This window comes from Melospiza georgiana, chromosome 22 (assembly GCF_028018845.1).
Source record: "Melospiza georgiana isolate bMelGeo1 chromosome 22, bMelGeo1.pri, whole genome shotgun sequence".
Classification (NCBI taxonomy): domain Eukaryota; kingdom Metazoa; phylum Chordata; class Aves; order Passeriformes; family Passerellidae; genus Melospiza; species Melospiza georgiana.
Window position 1 is genome coordinate 7,090,927 of NC_080451.1, and position 23,562 is coordinate 7,114,488.

At 41.2% G+C, this 23,562-nt stretch overlaps 1 protein-coding gene across 1 annotated transcript in view; it reads left to right on the forward strand.

Moving 5' to 3' along the window:
• The window catches only part of PRDM2 (PR/SET domain 2), a 61,063-nt gene extending 38,114 nt beyond the window's left edge, over positions 1-22,949 (forward strand). Inside the window, exons 7-10 of the mRNA XM_058039136.1 lie at positions 3,139-3,249; positions 4,126-8,488; positions 19,890-20,018; positions 20,748-22,949. Coding sequence (XP_057895119.1) covers positions 3,139-3,249; positions 4,126-8,488; positions 19,890-19,992 — 4,577 coding nt within the window. The 3' untranslated portion in view covers positions 19,993-20,018; positions 20,748-22,949. The remainder of the gene's footprint in view (positions 1-3,138; positions 3,250-4,125; positions 8,489-19,889; positions 20,019-20,747) is intronic.
• Positions 22,950-23,562: the final 613 nt, after the last annotated feature.

Consider the following 23,562-nt stretch of genomic DNA (forward strand, 5'->3'; position numbering starts at 1 on the left):
TGTTTAGACCAAGTGGAGGATCCAGCTGGCCGTAGCAGCCATGTAGGACCCTTCAGGAACCTGATGGTAAGTGCACGTGTGTGCTTATACTCAGGCTTCCACCAGGTTCTGTGTTCAGAGCATTTCCCCTCCTGCAGCCTTCAGTTCACTCCTGACCTCAGAAACAACAGGAAAACCAAGGGACAGCCTTGGACTGCTCATTGATACCATTTATATCAGTTGTAGGTTGTGTTTTTATTGGAAATCTACAGGAAGAAAGTTCAAGTTTATATGGATTTTAAAAGCACTTTGAGAACTCATGAGAGAAAATCTATCAACAGACACTTAAAAAATGTTTCTGAACTCCAAATACATGAAAGCTGGGAGAGCAAGCAGTGAAGTATCACCTGTTACTCTGTTCTTAAATTCTCTTGCTGGGCTCTTGCTGTTGAATGGTCAGGACCATGGAATTGTGCATCTGGGACAGTCACTGTCATGTTTCAATGCAGTGAATTCTTTGAACCTTTTTAGAGAAAGCTGCAGCCTAGAAAATGAACAAACTAAAGCCATCTACAATGTTTGGTGTCTCTCATTGATTTGTGTCAGAAATTGATCTGACACATCTGAAGTGTTGTGTGTGCACAAGGAGTTTGTTCACTGTTCAGAGAAAGGGCAAGCTGGGAGCTGGGTGAATCCTCTCTTCAAACGCATTGGTGCTCCAAGGCCAAGAACTTGAAACACCTCCAGCTGTATCATGGAGCACGTTACATCATGAGTGACTTGCATCTCTTTTTAGGACTGGCAGAACTTGCAAATGCTCTGCTTTCCATCAGTAGCATAAGGAATGTGACACAATACCTTGATTTTGTGTGAAAATCCTGCTATTGTAGTGATTTCTCAGATTATAAACAGATTTGAGGTACTATAAATTTTATATTCTCTAACTGGATGACACTGAAACATGTCTGCATGCTTTAGCACTTGGGATTTGTGTTGGTGCCTTTTCATACTTACCTCACCCTTGAAAGAGCACAGTATATTTCTAATATTGTTAGAAAAAAGAATTAATTTAGAGACTTTGACAGTAACTTGTTGTTTTGCTGAAATTCAGGGCTGCTGTAGAGTTAGATACAGAATTGCACTGTGGGGGGAAAAAATGTCTGAGCACATGTCAGGTTTGGCAGGTGAGAGGGGCCTGTGCACCAACCTTTTAATTCTTGTTTCCAGTCAAGAATTTTGTTGGTTTTAGGTCAAAATACTGATAGTGGTCTTCAGATGATAAGTGGTCTGCAAAAATTTTGAGAGTTCTTAGGAATGATGTATGATTTGTTGTGTCACTGAATTATGTATGATTTCTTATGTCACTCATAAGGTGTATTGTGATGCATGTTTGATTCCTAGGAATGTGTTGGAATCTTACATTTCCACTTTTTCCCTAAGTGGAACTGTTGATTTTGTTACTGAACATTCCCAGAAAATTTCAAGTGACTTGAGAGATACTTCTGGAAACTTCTTTGATATCCTTCATACTCAGATCTTGGTAGTGTTGGTTCTAATAATGAGCATTAAAGGTGCTGATAATAAAAAAAATGGTGCTCAAATTGGACTTTCAGTAGCTTGTCACATAAAGAAAGATGTGCTTTAACTTCCTCATGCCTATGTGAGCACCCAGGTATGTGCTAAATCTTCTGACAGTCACAGGTATTTGGTATAAAAGCAAAATTCAGTGTTGAGTTGTTCAAACAATCCAGGAATGTCCTTTATGGCAGGTTAGACATGGGCATCATAACAATAATTGAGGATATTCAGAGAAAATTGCTAGGAGAATTTGTGTGTCTTGTCCAAAGGTGACAAAAATTCAGTCTGAGTGACTGTTGTCAGGTTATAGGACTAAAATCTGTTAAATTAGATAAGAAATTTAAAAATGCTTATTATATACATAAAACTGGAACACATTGGAATTTGGGGACAGCCTATGAAATCTGAGCTCCTTGGGAGGAAATATAGATAATGATTTAGTTTGTTGAAATCAAAACAAGTGAGGCTGTCTGAGCTGTTCTCTTGGGGGGTATTTGTACTTGGAACTTCCTGGAACAGAGGAGCATTTTTTGTTTTTTAAGGCATTTCAGTTTCTTGGCTCAGGATGTGACAAATATTTTCAAGGGGTAAAAAGGAGGAGTTTGACAAGATTGTGATGTGGAAGAATGTGCTTCTAGCTAGGAAATGGATTTAGGGCTGTGATGGACATTTCTGATCAGAGGGAATGGGCAGTGTCTTATAAAGTAGAATTTGTGTGTTAGAGGGGGCACAGGAGGAGTTTGGGCTGCTTCTGAACAGTTGTGTGGAGTTTCAGTGGTGGTTTCTGTATTCTGTGTGGAGAATACAGTCTGCAATGAAGTGAATGAAAAACTATATAAACTTTCATTTGTTATGACACACCCCATACCATAATTTCTGTATGTTATAGGCCTGAATCTGTAACATTAATGGCAAAAATCAGCAGTACTTTGTAGTGGTCAGCTCTTTGCATATAATGCCCTTTTGTGTTCATCATCCTCTACAACTAATACATGCTGCTGCTTCATTTTGCTAACAGAAAGTGACAACTTGAAAGTGGTGTTTGGATCAGGACCCATCCAAATACCTTCAGTGTTTGCTGTTACCAGTTCCATCTCATTTGGTTGTACTGCCTTTGCCCTGGTTGTCAAGCTCATGCTGCTTTCACTCTTCTCATGAAGTTATTGCTTCATTGTTTTTATCATAACTCTTCTCATCATGCAGAATGTTTATACAATGAAAATAAACCTCTGTGGGTTTCTATTTTGTAAGGTCTTCCAATTAACATTAGGATTAATTGTGTATGAAGAGATTTTCTATTTTCCATACACTTCTGTGAGATTTAGGAATTTTGTGGCCCCATTAAGGGATTGGGTACCTGCATTATGTGAGCTGCTTAATCCTGGACAGGTGGTTTGTTCTTGCTTTGAAAGTGAGAAAAGTATTTCAAGTGTGTGAAGTTTTTTACCTGAATGCTGTCTGTTCTCCTACAGGGTCTCTGCAGGAGTTTGTTGTACTCCAAAGCTGAGGGTTTAAATCTGCCACTGATACATGACAAATAAAATTGTTAAGCAAGAATAATAAATGCTTTTTTCCCACTAGGAAAGAAGAAGACTCAGGAAAGTAAAAACAAGGGAAAGAAGGCAGCAGATACAAAACAGAAAAAGACTGATTTGGATTCTACTTCTGCAGATATGAGGGATTCTAAAGAAGGTGAGTTCTCAAGTATATTATTTTTTCCTTCTCTTTATCTTTTTGAAGCAAAGGATGTTTGTCATGTTTAGTCCATTAGCAGGTTATCTTACTGTAGCAAAGTGAACATGTTTATATTGTTTACCCCAGTTGTTTTACTAGTTGGGAACTTGGCTGTTAGAAGCATGTCATTAAACATAAAACTCTGACCACAGGGAAAATTAATGTGCTGCAAAATTGAGATAGAAACACAAACTCCTTACAGGATAATATCAGAGCAAAAACCTTATTCTAGTGTCTTGGAGCTTAGTTTCATGGTCATTATTTATTGCTAATTAACAAAGTCAGTACCAAGGGGGGGGGAAAGACACTATTAATTATTTTGGCCCATAACTCTTCCATTCCTTTCCTCTGTTGTCCCTTCTGCTGGCACAACACGAGCACCACTGCTGAGGTGTCTCATGGTCCAGCTAAGGAATGGAGAAGGATTTTTGCTCTATACTGTACCTACTTAGGCAACATGGTGGGGATTGGCAGCAGAGGTCTTTTATTAGAATCATTGCAGAATCACAGAATATTTTGGGTTGGAAGGGATCTTAAGGCTTATCTCCTTCCAAAGGCAGGGACACTTTTCACTAGACAAGGTTGCTCAGAGCACCATCCAACCTGGCCTTCTTTTCTTCTGCAATGGATATCCTTGAGAACAGATGGGTAGGACTTGAATGCAGGAAAACATCCATCCTCATGAGTAAATAAATGGGAAGTGTGATATTGTCTTGGGTCAGGAATGTTGGATATGTTGTGCGACAAGAAAAAAGGAGAAGAAAGATGTAGCATATCCTGAAGTGTTTGGTAAAAATATCTCATGCTTTTCTTTACTGCACTCTTGTGTTCCAGGTCACAAAGAGGAAGATGAAGCTCCTTCTGTTTCTGCAGTGCTGTCTCTGGAACAAACAGCTGTGATTCAGGAGATGGTAAATCAGGATGTCCTTCCAAAGCTGATGGTCCCCAGTCCCACCAACGAAACACAAGTGGTAACTGAAGACAAACAAGGAGAAGCCATAAATTGTGCATCAGATGATTTAGATGACGATGAAGAGGAGGATGAAGAAGAGGAAGATGAAGAGGAGATAGAAGATACCAATATGCCTAAAGAAAATGCTGAAATGCCTTTGATATGCGAAGAAAAGTTGGACTCCATGGAAGAACAAAAGAGTACGTCAGAGGAATCTCCAGAAAGCTCTCCAAAGAAAAAACTCGTGGTGAAAATTCCAAAAGCAGAGGGGGAATCCAACGGTGATGTTCAGGAAACCTTCATGTTTCCTTGCCAGCATTGTGAGAGGAAGTTTACCACAAAGCAGGGACTGGAGCGCCACATGCACATCCACATCTCCACCCTGAGCCACGCGTTCAAGTGCCGCTACTGCGGGAAAGCCTTCGGCACTCAGATCAACCGGCGCAGGCACGAGCGGCGCCACGAGGCCGGGCCCAAAAGGAAACCATTCCTCACTCTCACCTCCTCACAACACTTGGATAATGTTGCTGATAACCAGGTGATTGTGGATGATGGTCTTAAAGATGACCTGAATGTTTCCAGTCTTGTGCAAGACTCTGTTGTCTTGGATTCTGAGAAAGTTTCCCAGGAAATGTCAAACTCGGCGTTTGCTGAGGAGAATAAGGAGCCCAAAGAATTGCATCCGTGCAAATACTGCAAAAAGGTTTTTGGTACTCACACCAACATGAGGAGGCATCAGCGCAGGGTTCACGAGCGTCATCTTATTCCCAAAGGTGTCAGGAGAAAAGGGTTCTTCACTGAGGAGCCACCTCTCCCAGCAGAGCCAGCCCCAGCAGTCCAGAGTGTGTACATAGCAAGCACAGAAATAGAAGAGGAAGGTGAGGGAGATGATGTCTATCTTATGGATATATCCAGCAATATCTCTGAGAATTTAAATTACTACATTGATGGGAAAATTCAGTCCAACAGCAGCACTAGCAATTGTGATGTGATTCAGATGGAGTCCAACTCTGCAGACTTGTATGGACTGAATTGTATAATCAGTCCGGTCACAGTGGAAATTTCCACAAATTTAAAGGTTACACAAACACATGTGAATGAACCTCCTAAGGAACCCTCTAGCAGTGGGAGCAGTGAATCCAAAAAGAGAAGAACTGCCAGCCCTCCTCTTGTACCAAAAATAAAAACTGAAATAGACCCTGAACCTATAACTCCTACTAGTTCTTTAAATCTTCCTCTTAGCATTTCAACAGAAAGCTTAACTTTTCATAAAGAAAAAGGGGTTTATTTGTCATCAAAATTAAAGCAGCTTCTTCAGACACAGGACAGTAAGAAGATAACTCCATCAAGTGAAATCCCTAAAATAGGACCTTCTGTTACATCATCATCTGTTTTGCCTCCAGTATCCAGCAGGTTTAAAAGAAGGACCAGCTCTCCTCCCAGCTCTCCACAGCACAGTCCAGTGCTTCGAGACTTTGTCAAATCAGGTGAGGGAAAAACTGTGTGGAATGACAACATTAGGAGTTCAAAAATGCCAAAGTTAGAAAGCCACAGCAACTCACCTGCTTGGAGCTTGACTGCAAGGGAGGACAAAGAGACTTTGAGCCCTCATTGCTTTGAAGAATATAAAATATCAAAAGACTGGACAGCAGCTCCAACTTTTGGCAATGTGTGCAACCAGCAGCCCCTGGATTTATCCAGCGGTATGAAACAAAGGTCTGATGTCAAAAGCAAGACTCAGGTTCCCTGGGAATCTGTTTTAGATCTGAGTGTGCACAAGAAGCCTTGCAGCGATGCTGAAATGAGGGAATGCAAAGAGAACTCCACACATGCAACCTGCAGTGGTGTGAAGAAGAAGAAGCCCACCACGTGCATGCTGCAGAAGGTTCTGCTCAACGAGTACAACGGGACGGACGCAGGCCCGGAGCAGCCGGGCCCCGACAGCGCCGGCACGGCCCCACAGCCTCCAGCTGAGCCTGACGCTGATCCTGCTCCCTCAGCAGCGTCTGCCACTGACACTCAGCCCCTCAGCTCCTCTGCTGCCTCCCCTGTGCCAGCTGTGCAGCCTGCTGCCCCTGCCGTGTGCCAGCTGCCCCCGTTGTTAACGCCCACCAACCCCCCGTCCCCGCCGCCCTGCCTGCCCGTGCTAACCGTGGCCACGTCGCCGCCCCCCCTGCTCCCAACCATGCCCTTGCCCATCCCAGATGTCTCTGCCAGTGCCACCAACACCTCCTCCTGTCCCTCACCACTCTCCAACACTACTACCCAGTCCCCACTACCAGTTCTTTCACCTACAGTTTCTCCTTCTCCATCCCCCGTCCCTTCTGTTGAACCTCTTATTTCTGCTGCTTCACCTGGCCCCCCTAACCTGTCTTCTTCATCTTCCTCCTCTTCTTCCTCCTCTTTCTCATCCTCTTCCTCCTCATCCTCTCCATCTCCACCTCCTCTTTCTGTGGTTTCTTCTGTTGTTTCCTCTGCTGATAACCTTGAAAGTTCTCTCCCAATAATAAAACAGGAGGAAGCTGAAAGCGAGCAGCAGAAAGCGAGAGAGGAGCCTCACACTTCAGGTGAATCAGGAGTGGTGCAGGAAACCTTCAACAAGAGCTTTGTGTGCAATGTCTGTGAATCACCTTTCCTTTCCATTAAAGACCTAACGAAGCATTTATCCATTCATGCTGAGGAATGGCCCTTCAAATGTGAATTCTGTGTACAGCTTTTTAGGGATAAAACAGACTTGTCAGAACATCGCTTTCTGCTTCACGGAGTAGGGAATATCTTTGTTTGTTCGGTGTGTAAAAAGGAATTTGCTTTTTTGTGCAATTTGCAACAGCATCAACGGGATCTCCATCCAGACAAGGAGTGCACACATCATGAGTTTGAAAGTGGGACTTTGAGACCCCAGAATTTTACTGACCCCAGTAAGGCAAACGCAGAGCACATGCAGAACCTGCCAGAAGATTCTTTGGAGCCTTCAAAAGAGGAGGAAGATGAAGATCTAAATGATTCTTCTGAAGAGCTTTATACTACTATAAAAATAATGGCTTCTGGAGTGAAATCTAAAGATCCAGATGTCCGGATGGGCCTCAATCAACACTACCCAAGCTTTAAACCACCTCCATTTCAGTATCACCATCGGAATCCTATGGGGATTGGAGTTACTGCAACAAACTTCACAACCCATAATATCCCACAGACTTTTACCACTGCCATTCGATGCACAAAATGTGGCAAAAGTGTTGATAACATGCCTGAGTTACACAAACACATACTGGCCTGTGCATCTGCTAGTGATAAAAAGAGATACACACCTAAAAAAAATCCAGTTCCCCTCAAACAGACAGTGCAGCCTAAGAATGGCGTGGTGGTCATTGCTGGGCCTGGCAAAAACGCCTTCAGACGGATGGGTCAGCCTAAAAGACTCAATTTCAATGTGGAGATTAGCAAAATGTCCTCCAACAAACTAAAAATAAGTGCATTGAAAAAGAAAAACCAGCTTGTACAGAAAGCTATCCTGCAAAAAAAGAAATCTGCCCAGCAGAAGGCAGAGCTGAAAAATAACCCATCCGAGACAGACTCTCACATCTGCCCCTACTGTAACAGAGAGTTCACTTACATTGGGAGTTTGAACAAACATGCATCATACAGCTGCCCCAAAAAACCCATCTCTCCCTCCTCCAAAAAGAATTCTTCCAAAAAAAGTGCAGCTTCTTCCCCTGCCAACAGTGACAAAGGCAGCAACCAGCGCAGGCGAACGGCGGATGCAGAAATCAAAATGCAGAGCACTCAGCCTCACCTGGGCAAGACCAGAGCACGAACCTCAGGACCTGCACAGCTCCAGCTCCCCTCTGCCTCCTTCAAATCCAAACAAAACGTTAAATTTGTACCTTCCATGCGATCTAAAAAGCCAAATTCATCTTCATCCTTGAGGAACTCTAGTCCTGTAAGAGTGTCTAAAATGTCCCATGTTGATGGGAAAAAAACTAAAGTGGTTTCTAAGAGCAATTCCTCTGGAATCTCCAGCAAAGCCTCCCGGAAATTGCACGTCAGAATACAAAGGAATAGCAAAGCTGTTTTGCCAAGTAAATCTGCTGTGGCAAGTAAGAAAAAGGCAGACAGGTTCAGTGTCAAATCTAGAGAGAGGATTGGAGGACCAATCACACGGAGTCTGCAGCAGGCAGCAAATGCAGAAGCAGCAGAAAACAAAAGAGATGAAAGCAGTACAAAGCAAGAACTGAAAGATTTCAGGTAAGCATTTAATTTGAAGTTGAAACAACCCAGGAACACGTTGCTTGCTGTTTTGCTTGCTGGTCTTTTTTTTTTTTTTTTGTCCTTTTTTTTTGTCTTTTTTTTTGAGTTTCTCATGCTTAAATAAAAAAAGAAGTTGCATTTCCTAAAACATGGATGAGCAGCTTACTGATGCTGGGGTATGATGTACATACTTGATGCATTTTGTCATGTCATGAAATTATACACGGTTTGTATAGAGAATGTCTTTAATTATAAACTGAATTGAAAACTCTGGAACAAAAAAATGTCAATACCTGAGTGCAAATAAACTTCATGTCATTAAACTCAATGTTATTGGAGACACTGACCTTGTATTTGGTATCTGACATCTAAGGTAGCCCAGAAGCATTCTAGATTTATTTATGTTGGTTCACTAAGTTAAAAAATATGACTGCATTCTTTACTCACTAAAATAACTTGCTTTGGTTTGTAATAAAAAGCATTCTCTGCATATATATATATATATGAAAGAAACAAACCATGACCAAATACTTCCAAAATGTATGTGCATACGGACTGAGATCATAAAATACTTAATATAAGGGAAATAGACATGTAAGAAAAGTTACATGAACATGTAAATTTGTTAGAAGTATCATGCTTTTTATGTTTCACTATAAAACTTTATAATTAAAGTTCTATTTCTTTTTGAGAAGAAGCATTTTAATCACAAGAAAGGGTAATCCTTCAATAAATAAATAAAAAATCTTAATCTACGTGCCTGAGTCCCGATTTACGTCTTCATGTAGTCTCTCAAATCAACAGTATATTTTGCACAGTGTTTATAACCTTTGTTACCTTGCTCCTGCCCTGTTTTTCTTGGAAACAGGAGTCTGATTTGCTGAGGAACTTTCACCAAGCTCACTGGTAATTAAGAGTTCTTTTGGGGTTGGTAATTGCAGCGCCTGGCTGTGATTAACAGCAGATTTAGGGCCCAGGGTAGGGTTTGAATGGAAAGGAGGGGGAGGAACTGGCAGCCTCTGTCAGAAGAAGCAGAGCAGGATCTGTTCATTGTCAAAATCCAAACTGTTCACAGCTTGTGTGTCTCACAGTGAAGATCTCCAAATAGTGAGGAAATTCTTTGGAAAGTAAAGGTGTTCAATATAGCAGAATTATTCCCAAGTGCTGGAGGGGAATTTGACTTTAAATAATCCATACCCAAATTAGGATATGTTGAAGGAGAAAAATGTTATTTGGAATTTGGAGACTAATGGTGTAAAAATGCCTTTTAGGAACAAGAAATGTCTACCAGGCCTGTTCCCTTGGGACATAAACATCTTCGTGTTAATTCTCATCAGCTGCTCTCTTAGTTATGTGTGAAACTGCATTTAAATGCTGCCAGAACAGATCAGTAGAATGAGAAGCCAAAACACATCTTTCCATCTAAATGAATCATTTGACCTTAGGCAAAATAACCAAGTGCTTGGAAATGGGTGCACACGGGAATTGTTTGTAGTATTTGGGGAAATAACAATTGACCTGGGGCAAGGTTTCCTTGGCTGCCTCAAACACCCTTGGTTTGCTTTGGCTGCTTGGAGTCTTTATCATTTTAACAAATGGTTACACCAGGGAATTCTTTTTGCCTCTGAAGTAACTTTTATAAATCTAGATTGTCTGCTCAAATTCTTTTTCTATCGGTTCTGCAGTATGAAGAATTTTTCTGCCTTCATACACAAATATCAGCACAGTTTAACTTTGATTCTGCTCTATGTAGGCACTGTTGGGTTTTGATTTTTTTTCCCAGGAAATCTTAATATTTTTTCAAGACTTGCTTCATGTATATTTGTCTGCCAATTTGTTTTTCACCTTTCAGTTTTTCTGTGTAAACATACTTGTTCACAAATTGTTTTGTCATTTATCTTCAGTTTTTGTTTTGTTGGGTTTTTTTAAATTTCTATTTTCTAGGAATCTCCTGTAAAAACAAAACAAAACAAAAAAATCCTTTAATGCCATGAGAGCTGTTGCAGGCTCGTGTTAGGATAAGCACTACACCAAGGGATGTGAAATCCAAGCTTGTGAGACTCACAGCCATAGATTTTCTTATTTTGTGCTTGACACACGTGGGATAATTCAGATTAAATTCAAGGGTGCTGTTAATTAAACACAAATTGAACCCCACAGGAAATCAGCAGAAGGAATGAACTGAACCAAATGTTTTTGCTCTTGGTTTTGTGGATGGTGTCGGGCAGTTCAGTTGCTTTGCTTGGCAAATATTGTTTTACATACCCAGAGCAGGTTCCTTCAGCCTGTCCAGAAATCAGTGTGGATTCAGGGCCAACAATTGCTGCACTCCAAGGATTTTGGTCTTGCATTGGGTCTCTCAAAGCTTTTTGTCTCAGTGAGTCAGCAGAGGCCAACCTAGCAGGGCAGAATTACCTTCCCACCTTCTCCTCACTTTCTGAGTCTTTTAATGTCCAGGATACAGTGGGAAAAAAAGCCTGATTTGGATGTTTTATGGATTTTCCAAGTTCTTATTTACACATGCAAATAAAATTTATATAGCAGTGATGAATTTCTAAACACCAGATATATAATGGATGCAGTGTATCTTTTTATGCATAAGAAGGCTAGAGCAGGGCTAGAGACCTGCATATTTTGAAAATGAAATATATAATTATTCTAAAAGCTTGTACACCTCTAATTTAAGACAATGAATTGGTCTATTGTTCATAACAGCTTTTTATGGAAATACTGTTTGTCACGTGTTCATAGAGCTTTCACAATTAATGACAGAATGGATGGAAAGTTTCTTTATACAGACACCCCTTTTATTTTTTGTTCTTAAAAAGTAATCTACCTCTTTAAAATTTGTAGTTTAATACTTGTTTGGTGAATTTGTGCCACTTTTAACTTTCACTTTCACTATCATTCCCATTTTGTTACATTTCTGTTATGGGGACTTTATGTTGAAATATTGTATAAAGCATTTGTAGCAAGTTTAAGAAAATAAAATATTTAAAATTATTTAAATTGTTTTGGACACTTCAATTGTACTATATGTGATTTACATTTTACATTAATTTCATTTTGTTTTCATTTTGGGTTGTTAATCTTGGAGCATGTTCCTGTATTAAAGTTTGCTGTTAGGTATATTGTTTCTTCTATTGGAGAGTGCTATAAAGATTATTCTAATGAAAACATTAAAAATTGCAGTTTGACATAAAAGTGGGGTTGTCCTTGCTTTTGAATGCTGTAGCCTTGCTGGAGGGCTGTGAATGCAGGTAAGAACTGAAGAGGGATTTTCCTCCTCGTGTCCATCCTGTGCTGTGAGTTCCAGTCCCTGGTGTTGCTTAACGACCAACCAGATGGAAATATCATGACACATTTCCTAAAACCAATAAAGTGAACTTCTTAAAAACTTGGGGAAAACTTGCCTTTTGTTTGGAAAGCAGATGTGCCAAGAAAGAGCAAAGAAAGATAAAGATAAGAAAGATAAAGATAAGAAAGATAAAACAAGTTCATCTAGGAGGAGTTCAATGTGCCTGTGTCCTTCAGTTGTGTCCCCTGGTCAGTGACATGAATTTGTACCAATTGGCCACTTCTGACTTAGCCTGAGCATTTTTGGTTTTAATTGTGGACACAGCTGATTAAATTTAAACTGTTTAAATGAAAATTACATACACTGTTTCAACTTTGATACTATAGTATTCTGATATTATAGTTTTCTATTTTTATATGCTTTAAACTTGGTAAATAGTTCAATAAGAAAAATACATGCAAATGTTTTTTTTTGGCTCTAGACAATTGTGGAATGTTTGATTCCCTCCAGGGTGTGTGTTCTGCCTCTTGCAGTGGAGATGGAAGCAGCTGGGTCCATGTTAGTGTGGCAGTGGGGTGGGATGATGGAACATTGCTGAGGCTGAACAGCATTTGACAGCAGTCAGTTCCTTCACTGCTCCCAGCTAATCCAGTCGTGAGTTATTATCTCATTAAGTATAAGTTATTATTTTATGGAGTTGTCTGTTCAAATTAATACTTCTATCTGAATTTTGGTAAGAAGTCCCAGTTTATTTTTTCATGTTTTCCTTGAACATGTTCTGTCTATAACAACATTTGCCCTGAATTTGGAATGATGGGGGAGATCTGATGGAGTGATGCAGAGGTTCCAATGCTCATGGGGTGGTTTTGCACTCCCTGCAGTTTGGCATTTGCACCACAATGGGAGAGGTGAATCCTTGGTCTCCTTACAGCAGCAGTCACACCAAGGAGCTGGGAGGAAGCCACAGTGGAGGTTTTCACTCTTGGTTGGGTTTTACTGCATTTACCCAAGGGAAAATATTGTTTTGCATATCCAGTGTTGTATTTGGAGGCTTTATAAGAAAAAGGGAAACATGAAAAAAGTGAAGATTTACAGGCTTGAGATTGCAGAGGATGGGACATAAACTTGATTCATTGTTTCCAATCTTTACTGACAAAGGAAATATCACTTTGTGTTTGCTCTTGCTGCAGTCTGGGTATTTCAGTCACCTTGTGAGGATTTATTTGCCATGTCTAGCAGGGAACTGATGGTGAGTAAACCAGCCTCAGTCTTTAATATCATGGCAGAAATCATCCTGTCATTTTATGTGTGGTTTCTCTGTGATGTTAAATCCTGTTGGGTCCCCAGGATGTGCCACACTGAGATGGTCACCTGTGTTCACCAATTTATCAGGGAAATGCTGGGTGATGGAGATCTCCAAATGAGAGATGATCATCAAAGAGTTTCAGTCCTAAACAGGTGACTCATTACAAACAGAAATGTGCAGCTCTCATAGTCACTATTGCTATTGCATCTCATCTGCATAATTGAATTTCTCTGGCTTTTATAGCTGCCTCTGTAGGATCTGAAGCAACAATAAAGCTGTACCAGAGCCCACAGAGTGCTGACACGTCTTGAAATGCATCCAGACAGGCAATGAAAACAATTCCACTTGTCCTGTTTACAGAGGCCTAGTGACACGCTGGGTGAGATCAAATGAGTGTTGGTTTAATAAAAACAGAGATGCTGGAGCTGTTGTGGAGAGGCAGATCTGACAGGTTGTGTTTTCCTTGTTGTGTTTCCCATTTTCCAGTGTGCTGGAAGGCTTGGGAAGCACCTTGTGGCACAGCTGCCTGGGCTGTGCTCAGTGCTGGGTGTTGGAGCCAGGCCCCTCCTGCCCTCCAGGCTCCTCAGCCCTGGTGGGAGCTGCCCAGGGGATTCAGGCTGGGGTGGTTCTGCTCCTCTGCTGTGTCAGCAGTTTGTGTTGCAAGGCTGTTATTTGAAATTCTACTCTGGTTCCTGGTGATTTTCTTTGGGGAGATGTCATAGAGTTTGATGTCTAAATGTTCAATATTGAATGCAAATAGGAATAGCATTCACTTCATTTATTGTGGTTTATGACTTCATTTCCAAAATTATGGGCTCAGCTCCAGATTTTCACTGCACTTGGGTTAAGCCAAGGAGCTGAATTGCTAGAGACAGACAAATGGCCTGTGAATGACCTTAAAAAGAGAACTTAGAGGACCTTACACTAATTCTGGCTTTTATTTACTGAATGTCTGGTGACTCACATGATGCTGGAGTTCTGCTCAGGATGGAAAGGAGCTAAACAATAGATTTTGAACAAGCACGTGCTGAGTTGGAGCTGAGCTTTTGTGGTAAGTCTGTGATGAGAGAGGGGTGAACTATTTAATTAAACTGTAAGAAATAGCAGCTTCCTAGTGGAAAAAAGGATTTACCTTCCAGTACTTTGCAAGAGCAGAATGGTGAGGAAAATATATCTATTTCACAGCAAGATGCAAATAAAATACTCCTAAATATGGCATAGTATAAGTGTACACTGCCACAGCACAGCTTGGACTCGATGCCCTTGGGGGTCTTTTCCAGCCTCTGTGGGTCTGTGATTCCCTCTGCCCTTCAGGTAGTGCTGCTCAGCAGAGCTCAATCACAGAATCACACAATGATGAGGGTGGAAGAGACCTCCAAGATCATCAGGTCCAGTCTATGCCCTAACACCTCAACCAGACTCTAGCACCAAGTGCCATGTCCAGGCTTTTTAAGCACATCCAGAGATGGTGATTCTACCCCTCCCTGGGAGCATTCCAGTACTTTATTATTCTTGTGGTGAAAAATTTTTTCCTAATATCCAACCTCTACCTTCCCTGATGTAGCTTGAGACTGTGTCCTCTAATGGCTGTGTAAATGCCAGGACTTTTGCAGGGAAGGGATTTTGCTGGGAATGCAGAGCTCATTCCAACACACCCCCCTGTGCATAACCCCAGTGACTCAGTGGGGAATTTATGCAGTGTTTCCTTTTGGTGTCGAGATCCCTGCTCAGCATTGCAGTTGGAAGGAGGTGGGAAGATGAGGAGTAATGAATTCTTACATCACTGAGCTGCTTTGAAGAGTTTCACACTCAAACTCCACTGTCACTGGAACTTGAAGTTGTATTCTCTGTTCATTATGGCAAATTCAGTGTCCCTCATCTCCCTTTTCCAATCAAAACACACTTTTTTCTCTGGTTTCTTTTTTATGTAATGAGATGTGCAGGACTGAGGGCTCATCCTTGTTCAGCAATCCTTTGAAACTCTTCTGGTGTCACCATTTCTCTATAAATCTAAATAAAATAAACTACAGTGTTCCCTACGTGTGATGAAAGTTCTCTCATTCTGTTAAGAATGTGATTATTAGATACAAACTTTTTATCAAATCACATTACCTGACTGTATAGAAGATTAATTTGAATACTTCTATTTTTAATCCCAAATTGTTCACCTTTTGGCTTGCAAAATACTCTGTGACATTTTGAAAGGGCAGGAAGAGAAATTGCTGACATGATACTGTTCATCTAAATTTATAGGTTTACACCAAGATTTCTTAAGTGAATAAGACTGAGCTCAACTTGAAGTACCTTCAAGGCAACTGATTTTCTGGAGGAGCTCAGAAGCCATCTCAGTGCTGGATTCCTTTTCAAGTGGCTACTTTAGGTCACTGGTTGCTTTTAAAAATGTTAAATGCCATTTTAAAACTCCATTGTAAACCACCATTTTAAAATACCATTGTAAACCACCATTTTACTTAAATTTTAATGCATTAATTATAGAGTAAATTTTACTACATTAATTTTAGAGTCCCCCAGGTGAGTTTAGGCATGGTGTGAGATTTTTTTCCAGCAGTTCTCATTGTTGGTTGGGTGTTCATCACCCCAGTTCCTCGTGATCCACAGGGAGTGGAACTGAGCCAGCTCTGAAGAAACTGAAACTGCAGAGCAGGTGTGGAACAAAGCAGTTTGTGAGCTCCTGTGGGTGCAGAGCTGCTCTAAAGGATTCAGTTCTTTGAAGCACTGTGGTGGAGAGAGCTGTCAGGTCTCTTCTTGGAAGTCTAGAATGCAAAGGATCTCAATAACTGGTTTTTCCAGTTTAGATTCATGAAAGGCCTGACCATAATATTCATGTTCTGTGAAGGGAAGATAAAATCCTGACCTGCTCCAGCTCTTTCCCTGCTTTCATTAATAAACACACATAATTCTCCAAATATCCACAATACAGCACATGAAGATCCTTTTTGCTTTCTGCTGCTTCCCCATTTTCCACACAATGTCAGGACTTTTCCATACAAAAGGAGACATCCCTTTAAAGAAAACTCTATCCATAAACCAAAACTCTTTAAAGACATCCCTTTAAAGAAAACTCTATCCATAAACCAAAACTCCATCCATCAACCTTTTTGTCTTGAGAAATACTTTGTTTCACTGAAGAGACAAAAGAAGATGTTTTCCTTAGTGGGTGATGTTTTTATGTTTTTCCAAGTCCTTGTTTTGTGTATTTCCCATTAAGCAGTGTGCTGCTGCCAGAAAGCCCAGAAATGGCATTGATCCACCCTGACCCTTCTTGCTTCCCTTCTGGCCTGTGAAATTATTCAGCCTAATTCTGCAAAACCAAGAATTTGGGCTTAAACATCCACAATTCTTTTTTTTTTTTTTTCCTAAGCAGTCAATGATTTATGTCAGCTTAGCTATTTTCTTATTTAAGATTAGGAAACACTTGATAGAATAAGTTCCTGGCATGTTTATTGTTAAATGTAATGTGGAATGTGTGTGTGTGTCTGAAATTTTGGAGCATATGTTTAGGATTATTTTAGATTATAGAGTATAATCCTTGCAGAAAAAAAAAAATATTGAGGTAAAAATGTGAACATAAATCACCTGAATTTTGTTCACTGAATTTCCAGGTGGAACTGGCACCCACCTCAGATCACTCCAGCCTTCATGCCCACAAATATCATGGCTTATTTTTCTAGGATATTTCTAGATAATTAAACTAGCAACCCAGGAGAATGTTAATTGAAGGAGTGTGGTAGAAGACAAGCTAATTTGAATAAAAAATACCAAATGTATTTTGGGAATGTCTGAGGGAAGGGGGTGTGTGAGGATTTGGCATTTTTCCTGGCCTTTGAGTTTGTGTCTGCTGCTCATGGCAAGGCTGATGGGGAAGCCTGGGAAGGGATATGGAACTGGGAACTTGGTTTGGACAAATTAAATATTCAGGAGATAATTTAACCTGTGAGAGTAATGTGGGTGCTCTGGGAATCTCTTCCTTTGTTCAGTCCTGTTTCTGAGTGACCGTGGCAAATCCCTTTCCACCTGACTGTTCTGGATCTGAAAAACTGGGATTAGGGTACTGACCCACACTACAGAACACCTTCAGATCTGAGGATGGAAAACTTTAAGAGCTGGGATTTAGTATATTTTTTATTGTAGGGATACAATTTTTTATTGTATCACCAAACTGGGTGATTTATCTCTTCTACTTTGGGTATGCTCTCAGTTGTGAGAGGGAGCTGTAATAAATTGCCTCATTTAACTTCTGGGTCAGCTTTAATTTCTGGAATAGCATCTACCAAACTATTTTGTTTGGTTTTAAAGTCCTTATTTGACAGAAAAAACTTCGTGCACACAAATCCTTTCTGCTACCTGACATTTGGGTTCTGGGCCTTTTTTCCTTACAAGCAGAGGATGTTTTCTGATGTTATTTTTTATTTTTAATGTTTTTTTCTGGCTGGGGCTGCTCCCAGCAGTGGTTGTGGCAGAGCTGGGGCAGCCTGGGCTGTGCACAGGGTGTGAGGGGCTGGAACAGCCCTTGGCCCTTCCCATGGGACCATCCCTCACAGGGTGCCCCAGAATTCCTTTTCTTTGCCTGTCTCCAGTTACCCAGGGCTGAGATGGTGAAAGCAGGTGCAAAGTGACAGGGACAGAAATAGCAATGTCAGTCACTGCTCCTCATGCAGCAGGGGGATCTCAGCTCCCCTCCCTCTGAGAGAACAGCTCCCCTTGCCAAAACCATCCCCACATCCCAGCTCTTCTCTGGCCAGGCTCTCAAATGAGAGTTCTGCATCCACTGCAGGTGAGTGCTGGGCAAGGAGGGCCCTGATTGCTGTTGAACCATTTCAATTCTGCAGCTTTGGCAGAGCAGACAGGGCTCTGGTTTTGCAGCACTATGGAAAGGCAGCACTAAGAACTCCATCAGGAACTCAATTTCATTTTCTACTTGGAAAAAAAATTCCTTTTTTAGCTCATTCCTCTAATCCTCAGCTTCCAAATAACAAGCCATGTTATTGGCTTTAAAGCTTGAGGAAATTAGGGGTGAAGGATTGTAGAATTCTGGAGTAGTTTGGGACCTTAAAACCCATCTCTTTCACCCTTCCATGGGCAGGGACACCTTCCACTGCCCCAGGCTGCTCCAAGCCCCATCCAAGCTGGCCTTGGGCACTGCCAGGGGTGCCACAGCTTCTCTGGGCACCTGTGCCACCCTCACAGGGAAGAATTTCTTCCTAATGTCTGATCAGGGTGTGCATTTGAAAGTCTAGGTCAGATTTTCCCTGATATTTTGTCTCTTTGGATTTGAGCTTTTAACATTTTTTTCCTTTAGTTTTCCCATAGGATGCAGACCCTGCCTCACTGCATGCAAGAGCACACAGATGTCGTTGATTACAGAAGAATTTTAACTCATAATTAATATTTTGACAGAAAGCATTACTTACAAGGAGACATTCTGAACAGAAATAAACTAAAATTTCCCTCTTCTAGTTATAGTAAAAATCTGAAGCCAAACAAACTAAACTTATTTTGGATATTCTGCTGTTTCCCTTGGTAACAGCCCTTATATGGAACAACAAAAATCTGGCTCTTGTTGACCTCCCCATTACAATTTCTGGTTCTTCCACACTGGCTGAAGGTTCAGGATTGAATTCACAAGGGTTGGAGTGGATGATTTACACAGAACAATAACAAAAACTTTTGGCAGGCAATTTTAACCACCAATTTTAATTTGAAAATAATTGACTTGCTTGCTTTTCAAAATTTCTGTGGTTTTGGTTTTCTGTTGTAATGGAAAGTTTTGCACTTCTTTATGTCTAACTTGCAGTTGCATTGTGTGTAAGGACAAACTGAAATCTCCTTTAAAGGGTGTATATTGAACTCTAAAAATAACCCAGAGAGAAACCTGGCTTTGAACTTTTTTTAGACGTGTTGCTGTGTAAGAAAATGATATTTCAAAAGATGTTCCCTTGGAAGAACATAAGGGGTTTGGTTTGGTCAGAATTTTGAAGAATTTGCCTTGGGAAGGAAGGTATGGAATTACCTATGGGGTGCACAGGTGTGAGGGGAAGCAGACAAGTTTGTGCATGATGGCAGAAGGTGCTGAATTTAAAAACAAACAGGGGAATTTTTGAATCCTTTAGAGCATGGAAGTTTGGTTTCATTTGAACTGAATTGTATGTCTAGAATAGGGCAGAAGCAGTTGGACTTCCCTTGCTGTGAGTCATGTGTTCAGGCTTTCTTCCTGAAATCACAATCAACTGAGGCAAAAAATTAAAATGTTACAGTAAAAATCTCAGATTTTCCCTTTGGGACACTTGGTTTAAAATCTGAACTGCAATAAAGGCACAGTTGTGTCCTGTGCTTGTCAGTTCTGTCAGTGCAATTGTGACAGGAGTGCTCTGCCAACTTGGACCTGGGGAGGAATGACCAGGTGTGGTCTGTGCTCTGCTAAAGTAAAATTCCTTTTCCAAAAATATGTATTTCAAAACCTGATATGGTTTTCTTTTATGGTTTCTCCTGAGAGAATGGAACTTGTCTCTTCTAGTTTCTGATGCAGCTGTGGGTTTGTGTGTCCCCAGTGGGTCTGGGACACGGGGTGGGAGCCTGGATGCTGCTTCCAGTTGACATTTTCTGTTTCCTGCTTCAATAAACTCCCAGGGTAAGTTCAGAACAGGACAAAAATACCCTCTTACCTTCAGAAGTGGCTCTCGGTACTGCAGTGTGTGCTTTTCCTGTCTCATGGCTTGCCAAAGCACGGCTCTGGTTTTGTCCCTGACGCTCTCCTGCCTCTGTGCACATTGCAGGCTCCGCATGGCCTCTAGATGTCCCTCCTCATCCTCGCATAGCCCCAGCAGCAGGCAGTGCAAGAAACCCAGCTCCAGCTCATCCCACTTCTTCAAGGAATAGACCCCGGGCATGTCTGACCACAGCAGGTACAGATATCGATGATATTTTTGCCCCTGATCAAGGAGGAAATGATGAGGAGAGCTCCATCTTATCAGAAGGCTAATTAATTACTTCATTATACAATATTATTCTATATTATATTACATTGCATCTAAACTGAATCTGCCAAGCACTCAACCCTGCACACACTGAACAGAATCTCATGACTGTGAGCTGATGGGCTTGGGCAAACCAATGACCCAGCCCCAGGTACTGGTGAGGCTGAGCTGAGTTTCTGTTGGTTTAAACAAACACTGTTTTCTGCTTCTTCATTTTCTCATTAACTTTCAGATAATAATCTCCTTTACCCTGATGGAACAGCTAAAGAACAGGATACTTAACATGTGCAAAGCTAAAGGTGACAATGAGTGCCAACCAAATTAAGACACTGCAGCCTGAAGTTTATTCTTTCTTAAAACCATTCAAGAAAACAACATTTGAGGGAATGGTTAGTAAAATTCTGAGGTTTGCTATCTCCTGAATAATGGGGATGGTTGCTAATGAATGTTAATATCTCTAGCTGTCTCAGACCATTTAGCTGTGGTCCAAATCCAACTAAAATTAAATCATGGGGGTCTCTTTATTGTAGTGGTCACTGAATGACTTGTTCTGCTTCCAGCTGCATGGGACATGGAACTGTGACTCCTTAAACTATTTATTCTTAAATACAACTATACAATTAATACTATTAAATACAACTCTCTGTGTATTTTCAGGTACCAGAAACTTCTGACTGGAAGGGGTGAAGTGAAATAATCCTCAAGCATTTTCCTCTCCTGCTTTGCTCAGATGAGGTGAGGTGGGTTCCTCAGCAGACAACAGCACAGAAATTTCTTCTGCTGGAAGTGATGATGTGCTTCTGTCATGTCAGCCTTCCTGAAGGGAGGGAGCACAGAGCAGGCTCCTGCCTTCCCCAGAGAGTGCTGAGCTGTGGCTGCTGGCACAGGGTGATCTTGGGGTGTCCCAGTGCTTGGAGAACAGCCTGGAGAAATGTTCAGGCATCTGCAGGCCAAGTACCCCTGCTCAGAGGGAGGGTGGGTCTGGGTGAGTTTCTCTCTCTGGGAGAACACAGAGGGTTTAACACACTATGCAATGAAATTCTCAAAGGACTGTTACATCCTTTTAGTTCCTGCTTTCCATCCTAATGGGTAAAGAACTGGGCAAACCACAAAAGAGGGAGTGGTTGGGTGTCCTGAGGTTTCCACATGGGAAATCTGTGGGTACCCTGACTTTGTACCATTAGCTTTAAGGGGCAGATGCTGTTTTTGCAGTGCATCAGGACACGTTTATTGGGAAATGCACTGAGAGCCCAGTTCCAGGAAGGGACAAACATCCATTTCTCAAAAGCTGCCATACCTTGTGTTGCCAGTCTGGTGCTGTTTAGAGCCAGGATTTATTGATTTAGGGACAGTATCAAACACAGGTGTTGCTGTGCAGCATCAGGCCAGACTTGTCCTTAAATACAACATTTGTCTTTAAATACAACATTTGTCCTTAAATAGAGCACCTGTGTTGTGTCTCTAGATGTGTTTGGTTTTGGGGGTGCTGTCCAGAGGCCATCCCTGAGGACAGCCAGTGAAGTCTAATTGCAGAAATACACAGGTCAGCTGATGAAATGCAGTGCAGAAAGGTCTCTCACCTCTTTGCTGTCCCCAAATAGGGTCAGTCACACCCAGCTACATCATCTGCCAGCTCTGGGCAGAACTTCTGCCCAGTTCACCCATTAGGTGAAGGGTTCCTTCTGCCAACACATGATTTTCCATGATCCCTGCTAGCTTAGCATCCAGGTTTGGAACTTTTTAAGGAGGCCAAAGGGGATGATTGTTGTATTTCCTTCTTGTTTCAGTCAATTTATTCCTGTCCTTGACTTTGCACTCCACACAGATAAGCACAGATCTGTGTATGCACACATTAGTTAGGAAGAAACAAGTGCCCAGCTGATATTCCTCCCCAGCACCCTGAAAAAGTCAAAGAAAGGATCAATTTTATATATATATCTTCATATATAGATATATATATATGTGAGATAAAAATATGTATGGAATTGCTGAAAGCAGTTAATTTTGTATAGTTTTGATGAAAATCAAATAGTTCAAAATGAATAGAAAAGCTTTATAGAAGAAACACTGTTCACCATAAAAATGTTTAAGGTGTATGTTGTTTGAGTTGGAAAGAAAAGGTTTTCAGGATCTGGTATTATCCCAGCACAGATTTTTTTGGATAAACCCCTCTTGGAGGCTTTCTAAGTGCAATTGTGGTTTGGGGGAAGGCTGAGACCTGGATGAGCCATAAAAATCTGCATCCCCTCCCATGCTGGAAGTGATGCTCCAGTCCAGGACTGAGACCACTGAGATCCCTGGGCCATTGCTGCCTGCTCTGCCTCATTTCTGGCCTGGAGGCTCTCCAGGGTTTGTTCCCTTTGGAGTTTTTATCTAGCAGTAATCTCATCTAGAGAGAGATGTGCTAATTGCAAACAAAGGCTGGGATTTTTCACAGCAGCCTTGGAAGACAGAATCTCATTAGTTATCCAAACTAGTTGGAAGGGAACATCCAGATCTGTTAGGCAGATTGGTAAATTTTGGTCAAATAGCACAAAAGATGAATTTTCCTAGCCTTATGTCTATATCCAAGCAGCTGGTGTGCACACACAGCTCTCTGAGCAGTTTGTCTCACTTTGGTTTTGCAGATTACCTTTTGATTTTTATTTTCTCTGCACATTTTGTCCTTTCTCTCATCATGCAATGTTAGGATGGTAAACCCTGTTCTTTCAAAGAGCAGTGCTCTTCCTGTGTGTCTGGAGAGCACCTAAATCACTTGAAAGATGAGTACAAAGTGCTAATAAACCCAATATACTCTGAATAAAGCACCAGTATTATTAGTGATTGATTGATTGATTATGATTGATTTTCCCAGTGCAGCTTTGTCAAAGATCACAGCTAGTGTATAAATTATCACTTGAGGATTGTTGCTGAGGAAGAGTTTTCTTGCCATATAGCCCAAAACCTGCTTTGAACAATCCATTCTCCTCAGACCCACTCAGCTTGCAGTCAGTTCACTGAAGGATGGAGTTCTGGCATGGATGCTGCCCAGTTTAGTGCCTTTAAGGCATCCCTGGGAGGTTACCAGAGGCCACTTCTGTGCAATTTATTTTTGCTGCCTTTTTTAGAGTGTTATCAACTATAAAACCTGACATTCTCAAGGAGAGAAGTGTGTACATTGTTGTGATGTAGGAAGGTTTTTCCCAGAGAAATTCTGGTTTATCACACAAGCCTGTAAATATGTATTTACAATTTTCAAAGCACGTCTTTATGTCCCTGATTGTAAATGCTCTGTTTTTAAACTTTTATAACATTTATGACTCAACCAAGAGACCAGAGCACACAGCTTTATATTGTTCTGGTCTGTTTGAAGGGTCCATTACAGTCTAAGCTGTAGCAGAAAAATATCCATGTCACCAATAAGAAATAACCCATGGTTGCACCAGATTTCATCATTTTTCCTCAGATAAAAATGCAGTTTTTCTGGGAGGGG